The sequence below is a fragment of the Pseudonaja textilis genome, chromosome 3, assembly GCF_049901715.1.
Source record: "Pseudonaja textilis isolate UNSWEBS1 chromosome 3, rPseTex1.2, whole genome shotgun sequence".
Classification (NCBI taxonomy): domain Eukaryota; kingdom Metazoa; phylum Chordata; class Lepidosauria; order Squamata; family Elapidae; genus Pseudonaja; species Pseudonaja textilis.
In genome coordinates, this window is record NC_141992.1 from 7,758,752 (window position 1) to 7,779,840 (window position 21,089).

The following is a 21,089-nucleotide window of genomic DNA, read 5'->3' on the forward strand; positions in this document are numbered from 1 at the left end:
CTGTGTAGATCTGCACTTACCTTTGGCCAACCCCCAAAATATCAAATGCTTTTGTGAAATGAACCCAGATGCTGTCACTTCTTGCCAGCTTCTGTTTCTCACTTCTGAAGATGATCTCATTCTTAACACCTTTTCCGTGATGTTTTGAAGTGGCATCATAACTTCATTAATATCCGTGTGCCAACTTCTGGGGTATCAAAAAGCTATAGAGAATCTTGCGATGGCTTAAGGGTAGATGGCTGTCCCGGTTTACCAGACCGGAGTGTGATATTCACAAAATAGCTACTGCTGCAAAAAATTAAGCAGAGCTGTGAATTGATTAATAATTCTTAGATTTTTAATATCTGAAATTAGTGCATGTTTTTGGTGTCGTTGTTCTGTGCAAAAATAAAATACCTGCTGGAAAGTACTTTATAACTCAGCTTTTCCTAACCTCCTCAGCATGTTTACATGGCCATTCTTTAACTGCTTAAATCTGATTTATACATATATCCAACACACCTCCTTCTATTTACCCCACAGCAACAACCCTCTGAGGTGGGTTGGCCTGGGACAGAGAGGGAACTGGCCCAGTGTCACCCAGCCGGCTTCCATGCTTAAGGCAGAACCAGAACTCCCAGTCTCCTGGCAACAGGTTGAAAGTTGCCCAAGTGGCTTTCATGACAAGGCTGGACTTGAACTCATGGTCTCTGGTTTTCTATCCTGGTGCCTTAACAGATAATCAGAGTTGGAAGGGACGTTATAAGTCATCTAGTCCAACCCCCCGCCCAAGCGGGAGACCCTACACCATTACTGACAAATGGCAGTCCAATCTCTTCTTGAAGGTCTCAAATGATGGCGCTCCCACAACTTCCGAGGGCAAAGCTGTTCCATGGGTTGAGTGTTCTCCCTGTCAGAAAGTTTCTCCTTATTTCCAGGTTGAATCTTTCCTTGATCCGTTTCCATCCATTATTCCTTGTCTGGCCTTCGGGTGCTTTGGAGAATAGCTTGACCCCTTCCTCTCTGTGGCAGCTCCCCTCATATATTGGAAGACTGCTATCATGTCTCCCCTGGTCCTTCTCTTCACTAGACTAGCCATGCCCAGTTCCTGTAACCGTTCTTCACATGTTTTAGTCTCCAGTCTCCTAATCATCCTGGTTGCTCTTCTCTGCACTTTTTCTAGAGTCTCAACATTTGTTTTATAATGTGGTGACCAAAACTGGATGCAGTACTCTAGGTGTGGTCTTACTAAGGCTTAATATTAATACCTCACTTGATCTTGATTGTACCCTTCTGTTAATGCAATTTAGGATTGCATTGGCTTCTTTGGCTGCTGCTGCACACTGCTGGCTCCTATTTAGCTGGTTGTCCACTAAGACTCCAAGATTCCTCTCACAGTTACTGCTCTTGAGCCTGGTTTCACCCTGTCTATATGTGTACTTTTGGTTTCTTCACCACTAGGCTCTGATAACCTTAACTTACAAAGTAGGCTACAATAAGTTATAAGCCTCCAAGGTCCCTTCCAAGTCTGTTATTTTGAATAATGACTTTTCTTGATTGTGATACACAGATTTGCAATGTATCCAGGAGTGGAATTCTTCCGGTTCAGGCAAACTGGATGTTAAATTTGCATCTCCTTCACCAAACTGGCATTTGAACCGACCGGCTGGCCCTGCCCACTCTGCCCCTCTCCTCCCAGAGTCTCCAAGTGGCCCATTTTCGATGCAGGTAAGGGCAGGGTCTGCATGGAGGCTCTGGGAGGGGGGGAAAACAGGCCTTCCGGAAGTACTGCAAGTCCGGAAACAGGCCTGTCTCCAGCTTCCGGAAGGCTTCCAAAGTGCAGGGGAGGCTCTTTTTTGCCTTCCCAGAGGCCCGAGGAAGCCTCTGGACTCCTGGGAAGGTGAAAAATGCCGTGGGAAGTTTCGCTAGGCCACGCCCACCATGGCCACACCCACCCAGCAACAGGGCAGTGAACTGATTGCTGGGATTTTTGAATCGCAGCCCTGAATATATGGGAAATAAAGTTCTCATAGAGATTTTATAAGTTGTCTGCCTATAGGATTTGTGGAGGGCATAAAAGTCTCTTATTATTATTATTGTAGGGTTATTTATTAGATTGCTTATTAGTAACCCATGACTATCACTAAGTATTGTATCTCATGATTCTTGATGAAAGCATTTATTTTTTTCTTTATGTACACTGAGAGCTGATGCACCAAAGACAAATTGCTTGTGTGTCCAATCACACTTGACCAATAAAGAATTCTAATTCTGTCTTGTCCTGTTCTGTTCTGTTCTGTTCTGTCTGTCAGCTTTGGAAGCCATATTGAGCATCTCATCAGATGCTCCCACGCTGCCACATCTGAGGCTGGGAAAGTGGGAGCGGGAAATACATTGGAGTATATCTAGTTAGACATAATAACATTCTTTTTCTGATTCAAGGTCAGGTTGTCTTGCGCGTAACTGAGAGGAAGTCTTAACTGGGGAGGGATGGTGATTGGGCCATGTGATGTGATGATGGGTGCAGGGGATGGATTTTGTAGTTTTTACTTATTGTAAGGAAGCCTGGAACTTTCAGATTTGGGATTCCACAGTTGTGTCAGTTATTATCCAAATAAAAGGAACTTTTGAGAGATGTCTGTCTTGGATTTATTGGCCGGAATGGAGGTTTGCTGGAACGCCGACACTATTCTGTTCTATTCTGTTCTACCCTGGGGCAGGAAATGGAGAAAACCAAACTCAAATCTGGCAAATGTTTAGAACATAAATTCCATGATGTCCGGAACAGAACCAAACATGTCTTTTGATTTAGTATAAATACAGACCTTTCAGAAAACTACTCAGGTTTATGGAGTTTACTGTCTTGGAATACTGCAACCTGTTCTCGTCAACACAATACAAAAAAGATGTTGAGACTGTAGAAAGAGTGCAGAGAAGAACAACAGAGATGATTAGGGAGCTGGAGGCTAAAACATAGGAAGAATGGTTGCAGGAATTGGGTCTGTCTAGTTTAAGGAAAGAAAGACTAGGGGTGACATGATAGCAATGTTCCAATATTTAGGGGTCTGTCACAAAAGGGATCAACCTCTTCTCCAAACCACGTGAAGGCAGGACAAGAAGCAACAGATGGAAACTTATCAAGGAGAGAAGCAACCTAGAACTAAGGAGGAATTTCCTGATAGAACAATTGATCAGTGGTACAACCTGCATCCAGAAGTTGTGGGTGCTCCATCACTGAAGGTTTTTAAGAAGAGATTAGACAACCATTTGTTTGGAATGGTATAAGGTCTTCTTCTTGTGTAGGAGTTTGGATTAGAACAGGGGTCACCAACCTTTTGGACCTCGGGGACCACTAAATTCATAATCTTAAATCCTGCAGACCAGAAATATGATCCTGTTTAATGAGCGTGGGTAGGTGGTCATGTGACTGGGTGGGCGTGGCCAACTCGATGTCACTCATGTTGAGGGGCGCCTCACTGGCCTCTCCTCGCCCCTCCCAGCCACTCCTCACCAGCCCTCCTGGGCTCCTTAGGGCCCCAACAGGAAGCAGTTGTTGGAGCTAAGCAGCCCCCAGGAGAAAGAGTTACCCAAACAGCTGGCTCACTTCAAATTGGATCTGACTGAGAAGGAGGCTCAACAGAAGCACCTCGCTGAGGACTAGGAGCATAGGCTTTCCAAGCAGAGGGAAGACCTGCGGGAATGCAAGGCCAGGTCCCGGTGCTTGGAGGCTCAGTGGGATGAGATGGTCAGCCAGTTCCAGGCCATGATGCAGTCCCACTAGAACGAGGCCCTCTGGCTCTTCGCCACTAGCGGCCCTTCCCTCCAGCCTTCACCCAAAGACCCACACCAGGAGGCTGAAGCAGACCCCAAGTGGGAATTTCTGCCCCCCTCCACCCCGCACAAAAAGACCCCGAAGCGGGAGACTCTTTGCAGCAACACAAACGTTTCTTGCATGCATCCAGCCCAGGGGCCGTAGTTTGAGGACCTCTGATTTAGTACAATATAAAAAATACAAATAATTTTTCTGCGGAACACCAAAATGTTCTTGCGGACTACCAGTTGGTGACCGCTGGATTAGAAAACCTCTAAACTCCCTTCCAGCTCTTGTTATTCTGCATTCTGTTTTCAGGAGTCCCCATAAATTTCTGTGGTGGCCTCTAAGAACTGAAGTACCTTTCTGGTTGGTCATTTGTAACACTCATGAAGAAACTTAAGAGGAGCCAATTTACCACCAAGTTTTTGTCGGAAATTACAAGCCTGATTAATCCATCGCTGTACAGGTTGTCCTCGACTTACGGCCACAACTGAGCCCAAAATTCATGTCGCTAAGTGAGACACTTGTTAAGTGAGTTTTGCCCCATTTTACGACATTTCTTGCCACGTTTGTGACATGAATCTCACTGCAGTTGTTAAATGAATAACTGTTGTGGTTCACTGGCAGCAGGTGCAGACGGCTGAGGTCTCGGAGAGTGAGGACTCAGATGAGGGGCCTGCGTGTGATGCAGGACCATCAGGGAGTGGAGTACTGCCTTCGGAGCTTGTGGAGGCTGGTGGCAGTGATGAAGAGGTCCCCGAGGAGCCTGTGCCCAGTGCGCATGCGTGTAGGGCTGCTCGAAGGAAAGAGCAGCTGCTGCAGCACGGGCGACTTGGGAGTAAGGCTGCAAGGTAATGGCCCCTCCTTTAAGAAATAAAAGGCAGCTGAGAAACCGGAGTTCTTTGCAGGAAGCAAAGACGTTTTTGCACTCAAGCCTTGCGGACGTTTGGAATATCTCAAGTTGGTGTTTGAAATATTTCTTAGTAATTTTATCTAGTGTTCTTGGCAGCCTCGCACCACCTTGGCAAGGCTCATTCTTATCAGAGATAATTAATTTGAAAAACAGCCTTTTAACTGTGAAGGAACGGAATTCGTAAAGAATCATTAAAAGGTTTGGCTGTTACCTCCGTTTTGTGCTTGTTTCCTTGGAGCAAGGTTTGAATCAGAACAATAACATGGTTGTGAAGTGAATCTGGCTTCCCCCTTGACTTTTCTTGTCAGAAGGTCGCCAAAAGGGATCGCATGACCCCGGGACACTGCAACCGTCACAAATGTGAGTCAGTTGCCAAGCGTCTGAATATAAATCACGTGACCCTGGGGATGCTGCAATGATCGTAAGTGTGGAAAAGCGGTCATAAGTCACTTTTTTTTCAGCCCCGTTGCAACTTTAAACGGTCGCTAAATGATTTACGCTTTGTAAGTCGAGGACTACCCATAATGGCTTTGCAAAAGGCAGAAGTTCCTAAATTGGGACTGGGTATTCCTCAAAGAAAGAAAAAAAGGCGAAATAAAAGGCATCCTCTTAATTGTAAAGGACGTTTAATGAGTTATTGATATTTTATTGTGTCTGGAATACAATTAATGAAGCACTAGGGAGAACAAAGCAGATTTTTTTTTTTTCCCAAGTGTGCCATAAATGACAATTTTGCTTGTTTTATTGCCTGGAACTGCATTTCTGAAGCCAAATATTTCTGCAGAAGGGAACTCCTGTCAGCATTCCAGCTGATGCTGACCAGAATTGTCATTTATTTGATGGTGGATGTTGCTTTAGATGAAAAAGCACTAAATTTTGGAACCTTTCCTGCTCCCTTTTCTGATATTTCTCCCGTGGAATCTGCATATTTATTTTTCATGCTGATTCATACGATCTCCAGACTTTCCGATCGCCTTCAAGGAGCGTCCTGTTCTTCAGACAGGGACATGGTGGCTTTTACCTCATGGGCAAACTTCCCACCCAAAAAAGAAATGGAATTTGGGAATCTTGGACAGCAAACTGATTAATGGTAATTAAAGCCATAAAGATAGTCCTTGATTTAGTTTGAAGCTATAACTGACCTGAAAAAGGGGGACTTATGACGTGAATTTGAAGTTCTGATGCTCAGAAGATGTACAAAGTTTTGCAGCATTTTGTGGTCATGCGACTGCATTATATAGTGGTTTTGCTGAAAATTGACACGTCCAATGTTTGGCAAAACTACAACCACAACTAACTATTGGCTCACTTTACAACTGCGTTCGCTTAATGACTGTTTCAAGAAAAGTCGTAGAATCAGGTCTGACCTGTTTTTTAACTGTTAACGGCATATGACCATAGTGGGCAGGCTCCATTACGGTCATAAGTTGAGGACTACTTGTATGTAAAATAATAGCATTAACTCTCTTTAAACACTTCGGAATTAGTCAAACTGAGAGGAAGTTTTGCAAATATATTGAGGTGGCCAGAATTTGACCCCGAATGATCGACTAGATTGATCTCTGGCCTACCTCCAATGGAAGAAGGACCCCTTTGAGGTAGGCCAGAAATCAATCCAGTCTAGGGTTCTTCAACCTTAGCAATGTTAAGACCTGTGGACTTCATCTCCCAGAATTCCCCAGCCAGCTTGGGGAGTTGGCTGGGGAATTCTGGGAGTTGAAGTCCAGTAGTTTTAAAGCATGGATGGCTGGGGACTTGTGGGAGTTGAAGTCCAGTAGTCTTAAAGCATGGCTAGCTGGGGAATTGTGGGAGTTGAAGTCCATTACTCTTAAAGCACGGCTGGCTGGGGAATTGTGGGAGTTGAAGTCCACTAGTCTTAAAGCATGGGGAATTGTGGGAGTTGTAGTCTACAACTCAAAGTTGCCATGTTTTGACATCTCTGATCTAATCCATCATTTTGGTCAAATGGTGATCACCCCAGTGCATTTCCAAATCTTAAAGCTTTGTGAATGGGAGTGTATCACCCTAAGCCCATGCTTTTTACATCTCGACTAATCCATCTTTTGGTCAAATGGTCCTGAACTCTTTCTTTCTGAAATCCAGAACGATTCACCCTAAGCACCATTCTTATTTTGAGGAATCACGCTGAGGCTGAGAGACATAAAGGAATTGTCTCTCCATCCACCAGTCAGCAGATGGTCATTACTAATTTATCACGTTGTCTCCGTTGGTTCTGCAAATAGCCTGGGAAGGAGAAATTCAAAACATTCTATCACGTCTGCCTTTGCTCGAAGCTCTGCAGAACACCTCATATCTACCTAGAGAAAATACTTTTCGTCCCCTAAATGCTTGTTTTGCCTTTTTAAAAATCTCATCAAGATCTAGGGTATCTTTTTTGAGATGCAGCGGTCGGATCACAGATTATGAAGAGCATATCCTGCCTTACTGCATGTTTTCAACCTCTACGTTGGAAGTCCAGTTGTTTAGCCCAGTGTCTCAATGGGTAGACGAGACCCTGGGAGTTATAGTAGTGTAGTTCTTAGGGTGCAGGTCATAAGTCTCTTTATTCAGCACCTTCAGAATTTGGAAGAGTCACTGAAAAAATACAGAAAGCCATAGCAATAGCACTTAGACTTATATACCGCTTCGCAATGCTTTCCAGCCCTCTCTAAGTGGTTTTACAGAGTCAGCCTCTTGTCCCCAACAATCTAGGTCCTCATTTTACCCATCTTGGAAGGATGGAAGGCTGAGTCAATCTTGAGCAGGTCAGGATTGAACTTCTGGCAGTCGGCAGAGTTAACCTGCAGTGCTGCATTGTAACCACTGCACCACCATGACCCACCCTTCCTTCCTTCCTTCCTTCCTTCCTTCCTTCCTTCCTTCCTTCCTTCCTTCCTTCCTTCCTTCCTTCCTTCCTTTCCTCCATCCCTCCCTCCTCCTTCCTTCTTTCTTTCCTTCCTTCCTTCCTTCCTTCCTTCCTTCCTTCCTTCCTTCCTTCCTTCCTTCCTTCCTTCCTTCCCTCCTTCCTTCCTTCCTTCCCACTTAGCAATAGCACTTATATATTGTTTCACAGTGCTTTTACAGTCCTCTCTAAGCAGTTTGCAGAGTCAGCATCTTGCCCTCAACAATCTGGGTCCTCATTTTACCCACCTCGGAAGGATGGAAGGCTGAGTCAGCCTTGAGCCGGGAGAGATTTGAATGGCCAAATTGCAGGTAGCCAGCAGTCAGCAGAAGTAGCCTGCCGTACTGCACTCTAACCACTGCGCCACCATGGCTCCTCAAGACTGCAATGAAGCCCAGTAGTTCTGTTGTTCACTGAGACATTTGTTCAGTGAGTTTTGCCCCATTTTACGACGTTTCTTGCCACAGTGGTTAAGTGAATCACCGCAGTTGACAGATAAGTAACCTGATTGCAAGTGAATTTGGCTTCCTCCTTGACTTTGCCTGTCAGAAGTTTGCAAAACGGGATCCCATGCAACGGTCAAAAGTATGAACCCATTGCCAGGCATCTAAATTTTGATCATGTAACCACAGGGATGCTACTAAGGTCGTAACTCTGAAAAACGGTCATAAGTCACATTTTTCAGTGACGTCGTAACTTTGAACGGTCACTAAATGAAATTTTGAGGATTACCTGTAATTGTAAATTGAGGACTATCTGTAATTACTGAATCATATAAACATAACAACATCAAACCCAATCAGATATTCACATAAATAAAATATAAAGAACCCGATTTTTTTAACTAATAAAAATAATAATGGGAAGGAATGACTTTGTTTTAAATTTTTTAAGAAATATCTTCAATATCTAGAAAATAATCTTGATTTTATGGGCGGCTGAGAGGGAACTATGTTTTAATTTTAAATTTTTAAAGCTCGATCCTGTGACCGTGAGGAAGTTGCAACGGTTGTAAGTATTGGACTTACAAAACACTGACAGAAGGAGTATAAGGATAATTGTGAATTGCAATAGACAAGACAGCCAGTGGTATAGTGATGGCGAACCTTTTTGTTGTGGTGTGCCGAATGCGTGCATGCGTGCCAGCACCCACAATGTAATGCGCTCCATCCCCTATGCATGCGCGTGCAACACCCCTTACCTGCACTGCGCAGGTGCACGCCTCCCAGCTGATTTTCGGTCCATTTGAGGCTGTTTTTACCCTCCTGGAGTCTTGAGGGAAGCCTCTGCAGCCTCGGGAGGCTGAAAAACCGGGCCTTCTGGAAATACAGGAAGTGCTGAAACAGCCCGTTTTCAGCCTCCCCTGAGCGCCAGAGGCCCTCCAGAGGTTGAAAACGGGCACTTCTAGTATTTCCGGAAGGCCCATTTTTCAGCCTCATGAGGCTGCAGAGGTCCCTTGAGCCTCTGGGAGGGCAAAAACGGCCTCCAACGGGCTGAAAATCAGCTGGGAGGTGCGCACATGCGCAGTGCAGGTAAGTTTGGCTGGGGCTTGCATGCCTGCACAAATGCCATAGGTTCATCCTCATGGTTTTAGGGTCTCCTGCTTGAGCAGGGGGTTGGACTAGAAGACCTCCAAGGTCCCTTTCAACTCTGTTGTTCTGTAAACGCTGCACTCGAGGTAATTAAAAAAAAATCACCTTCAAATGACTAGGGTGCCAATCGCACACACGCTGAGAATCTCACCCATACAGGTAGTCCTCGACTTACAACAGTTCATTTTGTGACGGTTTGAAGTTACAACAGCACTGGGGGAAAAAAAGGGGGACTGATGACCAAAGGTAGCCAGAAAAGTTGTAAAAACTCGCTCAACAAATTTCTCACTTTGCCACATAAATTCTGGGCTCAATTGTGGTCGTAACTGACAGCAATGCTATCCAAACCAGACAAATGCTTTTGTGTTGTTTGTATCAGCTGAGGCTTTGACGTTTTCTGCCCAGAAGTTGTTCTGCCTAGTCGCTTGACTCATTCTGCTGGTGGTTGATGTCATTTTATTTTTTGGGAAAAGCAAAGGTAGTTTCATAATAGCTGAGCCACCAGTTGCTGGAAAACTTGTGTCATAACAGATAGCAGATAATCAGAATTGGAAGGGACCTTGTAGGTCATCTAGTCCAACCCCCTGCCTAAGCAGGAGACCTTATACCATTTCTGACAAATGGCAGTCCAATCTCTTCTTTGAAGTCTTAAGTGATGAAACTCCCTCAACCTCTGAAGGCAACTTCTGTTGCATGGGTTGATTGTTCTCACTGTCAGAAAGTTTCTTCTTATTTCCAGGTTGAATCTCTCCTTGTTCAGTTTCCATCTATTATTCCTTGTCTGGCCTACTGGCGCTTTAGAAAATAGCTTGACCCCCTTCCTCCTCCCTGTGGCAGCCCCTCAGATATTGGAGGACTGCTATCACGTCTCCCCTGGTCCTTCTCTTCCCTAGACTAGCCATGCCCAGTTCCCGTAACCATTCTTCGTATCTTTTAGCCTCCGGTCCCCTAATCATCCTGGTTGCTCTTCTCTGTACTTTTTTTTATAAATAAATTTTATTGAATTTACAATTAAAAACATATCGACATTACATATACAAAAGGGAGAGAAAAGAAAAAAGAAAAGAAAACGCCGGTCTTACGAACCGAAAAAGGAAGAGAAAAAGAGATGTAAAGAAAGAAAGAAACAAAGAAGCGGAGAAAAAGAAAATACATTTAAAAACAGACATATATCCTTTTTGATATTCTGCAAGATCCAATTCTCCTACCTTAATTTAAATACACACATCTTGTCAATATCTCTGCTTAAATTACCCATTGTTCATTAAGCAGTTTATCTCTGAAGTAACCAATTATACCAAGAGTTCCAATTATCATAAAATGTTGAAGACTCTTTATTTTTAAGTGCTATAGTTAATTTATCCATTTCTGCACAATCACATATTTTCTGGATGACCATTTGTTCTGTAGGAGTACTTTTCTAGAAAATCTTTTTTATAATGTGAACAAAACTGGATGCAGTACTCTGGGTGTGGTCTTACTAAGGCTTTATAGAGTGGTATTAATACCTCCCTTGATCTCGATTGTATTCCTCTGTTAACGCAATTTAGGATTGCGTTGCCTTTTCTGGCTGCTGCTGCATAGCTGCATAGGTGAAAAAACATTGCTTCCATTTTCGCTGTGTCTGAACCTACATGGATTCCTTCCCCCCCTCATCTTCTTCTGAGGCATACTAAAACCTCCGATGGGCTGTGTGATCACCCAGAGGTAGCCTGATAATGTCTTATTTACGGTGATGGGAACCATTGCGAACACATCTGTCTTGGAAGAACTGCTTAGGAGAACAGTAGGGTCATCCAGGGAGCAATTTTGGGGGGAAAACAGACAGCTGATCAGGCTTTCAATGTTTGTGCCGCGGCGGGGGTGTGTGTGTGTGTCCATCAAGCCCATGAAATCCAGAATGTTTCGAACTCAGATGTTCCATTTCAATTCCCCGTTTGCTCTGTTCTGACTTCAAAAGAGTACTTTTGACCTTCTTGGAGTATTTTAAGCTCAAAACATCTGAGCCGGAAAGGGTACTTTAAATGTTCCAAACTGAGATGTTTAGAAATCGGAAGGTCTTACACATCTCCGGTTATTTTTATGTGTGTGCGTGGGTGCATTCACTTAACACCTCCCTTGCCAGAGGTAGCACACTTCCCTTTTCAACATGTGTATTTATATCTCCTTCTTCTGGAGTGTGGGAGTATACATGAATGTATGTAATTGTATTCAGCTTTGTTCGGGTATTTTCCCACGTCATTATAGTTGTGCTTTTAAAGTTGTAGCAACGTTTCGGCAGAATCTCATCTGCCATCATCAGGCTACTGTATTGTGTTCGTCTGTGAGTCAGACTTTCACAGCCGTTTCTGTTTTAAATTTGGTGCTAGCCTACTGCTGTGCCAGAATTGTTTTTTTCTTCATCCTGATTGGTTGGGAGTCTTGGTCTGTGTTTATTGGTCTTGGAGTTTGCCGAGTTCTGCTTGATTGGTGTTTCTAATATCTTCTGTCTGTTTTGTGGCTTTTTTTGTGTCCTGATTGGCTGGCAACATTGTGTTCCTGTATTGGAGGCTTTTAGTGCAGAATGTATGTAAGTATATACAGTATTCTCTCTGTCTCTGTCTGTCTCTCTCCCTCTCTCCCTCTCTCTCCCTCTCTGTTCTCCCCCTCCCCCCTATTCAGTTGTGTCCAATTCTCAGAGCTTGCCTGGAAAGATTCCTGCAGTTTCCTTGGCAAGGTTTTTGTTAAAAGGGGTTTGCCATTGCCTGCTTTCTAGGGCTGAGAGAAAGTGACTGGCCCACAGTCACCCAGCTGGCTTTCATGCTTAATGTGACACTAGAATTCATCATCTCCTGGTGATTGGCTCAAAATCATCTGACCGGCTTTTATGCTTAAAGGAGAAGTACAAAGAGGAGGAGGGAGGGAGGGAGGGAGGAAGGAAGGAAGGAAGGAAGGAAGGAAGGAAGGAAGGAAGGAAGGAAGGAAGGAAGGTGAGGACAGAGAGGAAGGAGTACAATTAATAAGAGGAAGAGGATGATGATGAGGAGGAGGAGTAGTTGGTGAATGAGAAGATAGGTAGATGAGAAGAGAGAGGGAGGAGGAGTACAATTAGGAGGAAGAGGAGGAGGAGAAGGAGAAGAAAGGAAGATGACAGGGAGGAGGAGGAGTACAAGTAAGAGGAGGAAGAGAAGAAGATGACAGAGAGGAGGAGGAGGAGAGGAGAACAAGATGACAGAGGAGGAGGAGTACAAGGAGGAAGAAGGAGCAAGATGAGGAGGGAGGAGGAGGAGGAGTAGAAGTAGGAGGAAGAGAGGAGTACAAGTAAGGAGGAGTACAAGTAGGAGGAGGAGAAGGAGGAGGAGAGGAGAAGAAAGCAAGATGACAGGGAAGAGGAGGAGTACAAGTAGGAGGAAGAGGAGGAAGAGGAGGAGGAGGAGAAGAAAGGAAGATGAGAGGGAGAGAGGGAGTAGTAGTAGTACAAGTAATAAGAGGAGAAGGAACTACAATGGAAAGAACAGATAAAAGAAAGGTCAGTCTAGGGTACAAATGTAATTTGAAGTAGTGTCTCAGTCATAACCCTCACTAGTTTCAGGAAGAAAAAGGGACTGAGAAGGAAGTGCGGTCAGGCTTGCACTGTTCTGTTACTACACAGTTAGTTCTTGACTAATGACTATAATTAGCCCAAAATTTCTGATGCTAAGCGAGACAGTTGTTAAGTGAACTTTGCCCATTTCACAACTTTTTTTTTGCACAGTTGTTCAGTGAATCACTGCAATTGTTAAGTAAGCAACATGGTCGTTAAATGAATCGGGCTTCCCCATTGACTTTGCTTGTCAGAAAGTCGCAAAAGGGGATCACATGACCCCGGGACACGTCGACCGTCACAAATACAAGTCCGTTGCCAAGCATTTGAATTTTGATTACCTGATCATGTATGGGGTGGCTGCAATGGTCATTTGTGTGAAAGATGGTCCTAAGTCACTTGTTTCAGTGCCACTGTAAGTTTGAACAGTCACTAAACGAACTGTTGTAAGTCAAGGACGATCATAGCCTTATAATCAAAGTAGTGTTAGCATGCACCACTAGTTTTCTAGTCCAGTCTTCCTTGAAATGCTGACCTAAAAACTCCTATTTATATCAGATGCTTAGCTTGGTTCATTTTGGGTGGCTTTGGTCCAATACTCCAACCAAGAGTTTTGATTTTCAATATTGTGTGTGAATCTAGAAAAACATGTTAACTCTTTAATCACGTTAAGCCAGAGGTCTCCAAACTTGGCAGCTTTAAACTTGTGGACTTCAACTCCCAGAATTCTCCAGCCAGCATATGCCAAGTTTGGAGACCTCTGGATTAAAGAACTGCAGTTTAAACTGCAAAGCCTTTAAAGTATTTTCCACTGAGCTACAAATATTATCTTTTATTGATACCTAATTCCTTTAGCTCAGGGCTCCCCAAACGTGGCAACTTTAAGACTCCTGGACTTCAATTCCCAGAATTCTGGGAGTTGAAGTCCACAAGTCTCAAAGTTGCCACGTTTGGGGAGCCCTGGGTTAAGCAGTTTGTAGGAAGCAACCTGTCATTTGTGGCCTGGAAGAAAAAAAAAAGAATGCAACAAATCCATCAATGGCTGCACTAATTTCCTCTTTCTCTTTCTCTTTCTCTTTGCTTCTGGGCTGTCCAGTTTTCTGCTGGTTCTCTCCTGTTTAGTCCTCTCCGTCTTTTCCACCATCGATGATTACGAAGAGAGTTCTGCATGGGCCCTTTACAGTCTGGTAAGTGTGATGCTCAAGGTCTTAAGATTAAAACGGATGGATGGATAAAATGGATGGAAACTAATCAAGGAGAGAAGCAACCTAGAGACCAAGGAGGAATGTCCTGACAGTTTGAACAATTGATAAATGGGATATCTAGCTTCCAGAAGTTGTGGATGCACCAACACTGGAGGATTCTAAGAAGAGGTTGGACAACCATTTGTCTGAAACGGTATAACGCCGTGATGGGGAACCTCTGGCACACGTGGCACTCAGAGCCATTTGTGCCGGCACGCGAGCTACAGGCAAACTTACCTCACTGTACATGCATGTGCCTTACAGCTGATTTTTAGCAGGTTTGAGGCCTTTTTCGGCCTCCCAATGGCCTGAAAAAAGCCTCTGCAGGCTTTGCAGGACGAATAACAGGCCTGTTTCATCACTTCCTGTGAACACCGGAAGTGACAAAATGGGCCTATTATTCGGCCTGCAAAGCCGGCAGAGGCAGAAAAAGGTCTCAAACTGGCTGAAAATCAGCTGTGAGGCGCAGTGCAGGTAAGGGGGCAGTGGGGGTGTATGTGCATGCATGTGCAGGGGGCAGGGGGGGCATATGCATTGCCTTCTGGGTGCTGGCACGCGAGCGCACAAGTGCAAGTGCTTGCACAATTTTTGGCACAGGAGCCCAAAAAGGTTAGCCACCACTGGTATAAGGTTTCCTGTCCAAGCTGTCCAAGTTGGACTAGAAGACCTCAAGGTCCCTCCCAATTCTGTTAATTCTGTTAAGATGCACAATTTCAATCGTCCTGGTTTGAGAAAAGGGAACTCTAATGAGAGCTGGCACTTTGCTGAGCGTTGCACACTTTGGAGCCAGACAGAGCAATTTATCTCTGTCCAAAGTTGCTGGCCAGGTTTATGGAAATGCAAGGAGATAATTAAATAAATTCCTGCCTGAGCAGCGGGCTGGACTAGAAGATCTCCAAGGTCCCTTCCAACTCTGTCATTCTGTTAAATCCAGAGAAGAGAGCCGTGCATTTGGTAAATGGAATGCAGTGGCATAGAGTGAAATGGAGTGGAATAGAGTAGAGTAGAATAGAGTAGAAATTGTTGTATCAGGATTGTCTTGTGTTGTTATATTACACTACAAGTTCTGTCTTTCTGGCAGGAAATTGTCACTATTGTGGTCTTCGGAGTGGAGTACTTTGTACGGATCTGGGCGGCTGGCTGTTGCTGTCGGTACCGAGGTTGGAGGGGAAGATTAAAATTCGCCCGCAAGCCATTTTGTGTGATCGGTAAGAACCATTTCATGGCTAGGTTGGTTGATGCTAACCTCAATGTCCCTTCTGGAGATGACCAGAGTCTTGTCTGAGAGGTCACGACTGCATTTGCAATCGGTATGGATCTGTTGTCTAAACGGAACTGGAATGGACCAGTTTGGGGACTGCTGATCTTCGGGACAGAGTTCATGTGGAGGTGGGAACGTAAGAAAAGTTGGGGTTGAACGATTCTTGTGTATTCCGGGGTGAGAAAATGGAGAAGCAAATGTTTCTGTGGTAGAAAGTAGTCTGGATTCCAAGGAAGGGGGGCTGTATTTGAGAGGAGCAAGGGACCAAGCAGCTTAGATAGGTTGTGTATGAGAAAGTGGGTGAAGACAACTGCTCCCTACTAGTTCCCAGAAGATAAGTTTTATGGTGCAAACAGAGTCCGCTTTAGTTTGGCAAGATTTCTGAGGAAATGTGTTCAGAAGAATCTCATGTGTCTTTCTTGGGTTTTGGAGCTTGATCCATCCTTCCTTCCTTCCTTCCTTCCTTCCTTCCTTCCTTCCCTCCTTCCTTCTCCTCCTTTCCATCTCCTTCTTCCTTCCTTCCTTCCTTCCTTCCTTCCTTCCTTCCTTCCTTCCTTCCTTCCTTCCTTCCTTCCTTCCTTCCTTCCTTCCTTCCTTTCCTTCCTTCCTTCCTTCCTTCCTTCCTTCCTTCCTTCCTTCCTTCCTTCCTTCCTTCCTTCCTTCCTAGAATATAGTCTAGATTCCCAGGAGGGAGGTGCTTTATTACACAGGAGCAAGACACAATGAAGCTTACATAGTTTGTGTGGGAGAAAGAGGATGAAGATGGCTCCTCCTTACTAGGGCCCAGAGTATATGTTTTATTGTGCAAATAGTCTGCTTTAGTGTGGCAAAATTTCTGTCTATAGATAAGGAACAATAAAGCAAACTACTTAGAAGAATCTTATGGGTCTTTCTTGGTTTTTGGAGTCCGTCCGTCCTCCTTCCCTCCTTCCCTCCCTCCCTCCCTCCTTCCCTCCCTCCCTTCCTTTCCTCCCTCTCTCCCCCCCTCCTTCCATCCACCCATCTTTAGAATATAGTCCAGGTTTCCTGGAGGAGGGGATGCATTCCAGAGAAGGAAGAGACAACGTACCTTAGAGAGTTTGTGTATGAGAAAGACAGTTCCTCCTCAACAGTTCCCAGAATATATGCTTTCTGGGGCAAACCGTTTGCTTTAATTTGGTAAGATTTCGGTCTATAGATGAGGAACAATAAAGGAAACTGCTTCAAAAAAAATCTCATAGGTGTTTCTTGGTTTTTTGGAGTCTGGCAGATCCTTTGATATGGTTCTCTTCCTTCTATACAGACATCATGGTGTTAATTGCCTCCATTGCTGTGCTGGCCGCTGGGTCACAGGGGAACGTTTTTGCCACCTCCGCGCTCAGAAGTTTGCGCTTCCTACAGATCCTGCGCATGATTCGAATGGACCGCAGAGGAGGCACCTGGAAGCTTCTGGGATCGGTGGTGTACGCCCATAGCAAGGTGAGCACCTGAGATCTCGGCAAGCGCTCACTTGTGGAAGGTCTGAGTGAGCCGAGATCAGTCTGAGCAGCCAAATTGGTTGCTGTGTTTTGGAGATAGGTTGGACTTCAATTCCCAGAATCCTTGGACAGCACAAAGAATTCTGGGAACCGAGAGTTAGCCGATCATAGAGTTCTTTCAGCGTTGGGTTCGTGCCAGGGTTCCAAGTAACAGACTCAAAGCAATCAAAACTCTATGGCTCAGAGTTTCCTCGAAGTATGAATTTATTAGGAATGTCATATTAGCATAGCTGGAGAAAACCTGATTCTGAAGGACCTGAGGGTTCCCCCAACCAGTTCAAAACACAAAGTTTTTGCCCTCCAGGTCACACATCCATCACATAGTCCAATCAGGTCATAGTTCCAGCTCCAGCTGGTTTTGGTATACCATTCCTCTCCAACACCTGGTAGAGTGTCCTTGGCTCCCATGGCAAAGAATGTTGTTTTGGCTACACATCCCCCAGCTATCTCTGTCTCACCCCCTCACATTCCCACAGCTCCAACCAGCCTGGCTGTGGCAGCTCTGAAGATGCTCCCAAAATGGCTCCAGCCCAAAATGGCCTCCAGGGCTGACAGACAGCCAGTTCAAGCACAAAGCAGATAGAACTGTGGAGGAGTGAAGGGGAGGTATAGAATAGAATAGAATAGAATAGAATAGAATAGAATAGAATAGAATAGAATTGGAAGGGACCTTGGAGGTCTTCTAGTCCAACCCCCTGCCTAGGCAGGAAACCCTTCAGACAAATGGTTATCCAACATGTTTTTAAAAACTTCCAGTGTTGGAGCATTCACAACTTCTGGAGGCAAATTGTTCCACAGATTAATTGTTCTCTGTCAGGAAATTCTACTTTAGTTCTAAACTGCTTCTCTCCTGGATTAGTTTCCACCCATTGCTCCTTGTCCTGCCCTCAGGTGCTTTGGAGAATAGCTTGACTTCCTCTTCTTTGTGGCAGCCCCTGAGATATTGGAACACTGCTATCATGCCTCCCCTAGTCCTTTTTTTCATCAAACTAGACATACCCAATTCCAGCAACTGTTCTTTATATGTTTTAGCCTCCAGTCCTCTAATCATCTTTATTGCTCATCTCTGCACTCTTTCTAGAGTCTTAACATCTTTTTTACATCATGGTGACCAAAACTGGATGCAGTACTCTAGGTGTGGTCTTACTAAGGCTTTATAAAGTGGTATTAACACTTCACGTGATCTTGATTCTATCCCTCTGTTTATGCAGGGAAAGTTTATGAATAAAAACAACGAAAACATTCTGATCAATTGATACTATAAGCTGCACTGAATGTAGATAAAGAAGAAGCCAAGGCAAAAATCCAATACTAAATGCAATTTTTAAAAGTTTACAGCAGAGACAATTCCAAAATCATTGCACATATTGCAAAAAAAAAAAAAAGTCTAATTAAATCACTGTGTTGCTGGAATGAGACTGACATTTCATTCACACACAGGTAGTCCTTGACTTGCAGCCATTCATTTAGTGATCATTCAAAGTTGCAACACCATTGAAAAATATGACTTATGACCAGTCCTCATACTTGCAACCTTCGCAGCATCCCCAGGGTCACACAAATCAAAATTCGGGCTCTTGACAACTGGCATGCATTTACAATGATTGCATTGTCCCGGGATCACATGATCCCCATATTGCTACCTTCCCAACCAGCTTCTCACAAGCCAAGTCAATGGGAGAAGCTGGATTCACTTACTGACTGTGTAAATTCTTTAAGAACAGCAGTGATTCGCTTAAAAGCCATAGCAAAAAGGTTGTAAAGTTGGCTTTGCTTCATTTAACCCCTACAGAATTATTTACAGGATTGTAGTAATTCTGGTTGTAATTTGAGAATTACTTGGATATGATCTTTCCTGCTCTAAAGTTATTCTTCATTTATTATGCCAAATTGTATCATCTTTCTTCTCTTTTGTGTGTGTGTGTGTGTGTGTGTGTGTGTGTGTGTGTGTGTATACATATATACAAACAAACTCTGGATAGCATACGAACAGTTAAAACAAATAAAAAAGGAGGAAAGGAGAAAATAAAATAAAGCAATATTTAAAAAAAGAACAAACAACATGAAAGCCTGTAAAACATACTGCATTCAGGGAAAAAGTAATTACATAGTTGAATTTGAGACCAGACTGAATAAAAGTTGAATGTTCATATTCTTTTAAATTATGTATCTATTACAGGCAAATCAATGGCCAGGCAGTGGAACTGCCTTCTCCTTATTGCTAAGAAATTAGTTCTTGAAGCTTGAGAAGATATAATTTATGTCATGCCATATTTAAGCCCTGGTATTATGTACAGCTCGCTACAGATGTAGATTATGTATGGATGATTAAACTGAAATATATTCATATTTTCTTAAAATGTATAGGGCTTATATTCGTGTTGCTTCTCTTTTCCCCTTTCCCTTCCCTTCCCTTCCTTCTTCCCTTTGTCCTTCCCTCCCTTTCTCTGTTCCCTTCCCTTCCCTTCTCTATTCCCTTCCCTTCCCTGTTCCCTTCCGTTCCCTTTTCTCTTCTCTCCTCTTCTCTTCTCTTCTTTTCCCTATTCCGTTCCCTCTCCTCTCCTCTCCTCTCCTCCCTTCCCTTCCTTCTCTATTCCGTTCCCTTTTCTCTTCCCTTCCCTTCTCTCTTCCCTTCCTCCTTCCCTTCTCTGTTCCCTTCGCTTCCCTCTTCTCTTTTCTTTGATTGATGTGATTGCTTATTGTACCCTATGCCTATCATTAAATGTTGTACCTTATGATTCTTGACCAATGTATCTTTCCTTGTATGTATACTGAGAGTATTTGCACCAAGACAAATTCCTTGTGTGTCCAATCACACTTGGCCAATAAAGAATTCTCTTCTCTTCTCTTCTCTTCTCTTCTCTTCTCTTCTCTTCTCTTCTCTTCTCTTCTCTTCTCTTCTCTTCTCTTCCCTCCCCTCTTCCCTTCCCCCTCTCCTCCCCTCTTCTCAAGAGTTAGTGTGCACATTTGGGGTGAAGAAAAACTGTTTGGGGCATGGCAAACAGAAATTGGAAGGAGAAACCTGGCTGTATAATGGTTGCCTTTGTTCTTCCTGATTACTGAAGCAGGGCGTCACATGCCCAGAGATCATTTTCTTCCCAATTAAACTTGTTCTCTTTCTATTTAATATCCCAACTGGCATCTGAGGCTTACAATCCCTTGGTCACTCAACGGCCTGAATTGCCATTTTAACCTTCCTTTAATCATGGCATCTATCTTTAGATCCTTTGATTGTTAGCTATTGCTGGAGAGCTGTTTACGGGCTAAGCCTATTTTGAGGTTATTTGTCTGTGATCCGTGCCTGGATTCACTCCCTTTTATACACTCCCTTTGTGTCATTCTGATTGTGTTGGTTGAGTGTAGCAATTACGATTTAGACCTCCCGGTATAATGGATAAAACTGGCTTTCTTTCTATTATTGGCTTAATTTGAGTCATGAAGGTAATGAAGGTGGAATACAAATCAAATCAATAGCTCAAGGTGGCAAACATACCGGACGCTCCTTCCTCCTTCAGCTTTCCACACAACAACCCTGTGAGGTGGGTTGGGATGAGAAAGAATAACTGGCCCAAAGTCACCCAGCTGTCTTTCTTGCTTAAGGTGGGACTAGAACTCACAGTCGCCTGGTGATTGGCCCAAAGTCACCCATCCAGCTTCCATGCCTGAGGTGGGACTAGAATTAACCATACACTGGTGATTAGGCCCAAGTCACCCAGCTGCCTTTCATGCCTGAGGTGGGACTAGAATTCACACTCTCCTAGTGATTAGCCCCAAGTCACCCAGCCGCCTTTCATGCCCGAGGTGGGACTAGAATTCACACTCTCCTAGTGATTAGGCCCAAGTCACCCAGCCGCCTTTCATGCCTGAGGTGGGACTAGAATTCACACTCTCCTAGTGATTAGGCCCAAGTCACCCAGCCGCCTTTCATGCCTGAGGTGGGACTAGAATTCACACTCTCCTAGTGATTAGCCCCAAGTCACCCAGCTGCCTTTCATGCCTGAGGTGGGACTAGAATTCACACTCTCCTAGTGATTAGCCCCAAGTCACCCAGCCGCCTTTCATGCCTGAGGTGGGACTAGAATTCACACTCTCCTAGTGATTAGCCCCAAGTCACCCAGCCGCCTTTCATGCCTGAGGTGGGACTAGAATTCACACTCTCCTAGTGATTAGCCCCAAGTGATTGAGGCCCAAGATTAGCCCAAGTCACCCAGCCGCCTTTCATGCCTGAGGTGGGACTAGAATTCACACTCTCCTAGTGATTAGCCCCAAGTCACCCAGCTGCCTTTCATGCCTGAGGCGGGACTA

The 21,089-nt window shown here is 44.3% G+C and overlaps 1 protein-coding gene across 6 annotated transcripts in view; it reads left to right on the forward strand.

Annotated features, from left to right (window-relative positions):
* The window catches only part of KCNQ2 (potassium voltage-gated channel subfamily Q member 2), a 124,258-nt gene that overhangs the window by 32,338 nt on the left and 70,831 nt on the right, over window positions 1-21,089 (forward strand). For all 6 annotated transcript variants that reach the window (XM_087928882.1, XM_087928884.1, XM_087928878.1 and 3 more), the window contains exons 2-4: window positions 13,859-13,949; window positions 15,088-15,214; window positions 16,550-16,725. In XM_087928882.1, the coding sequence (XP_087785008.1) occupies window positions 13,859-13,949; window positions 15,088-15,214; window positions 16,550-16,725 (394 nt within the window). The remainder of the gene's footprint in view (window positions 1-13,858; window positions 13,950-15,087; window positions 15,215-16,549; window positions 16,726-21,089) is intronic.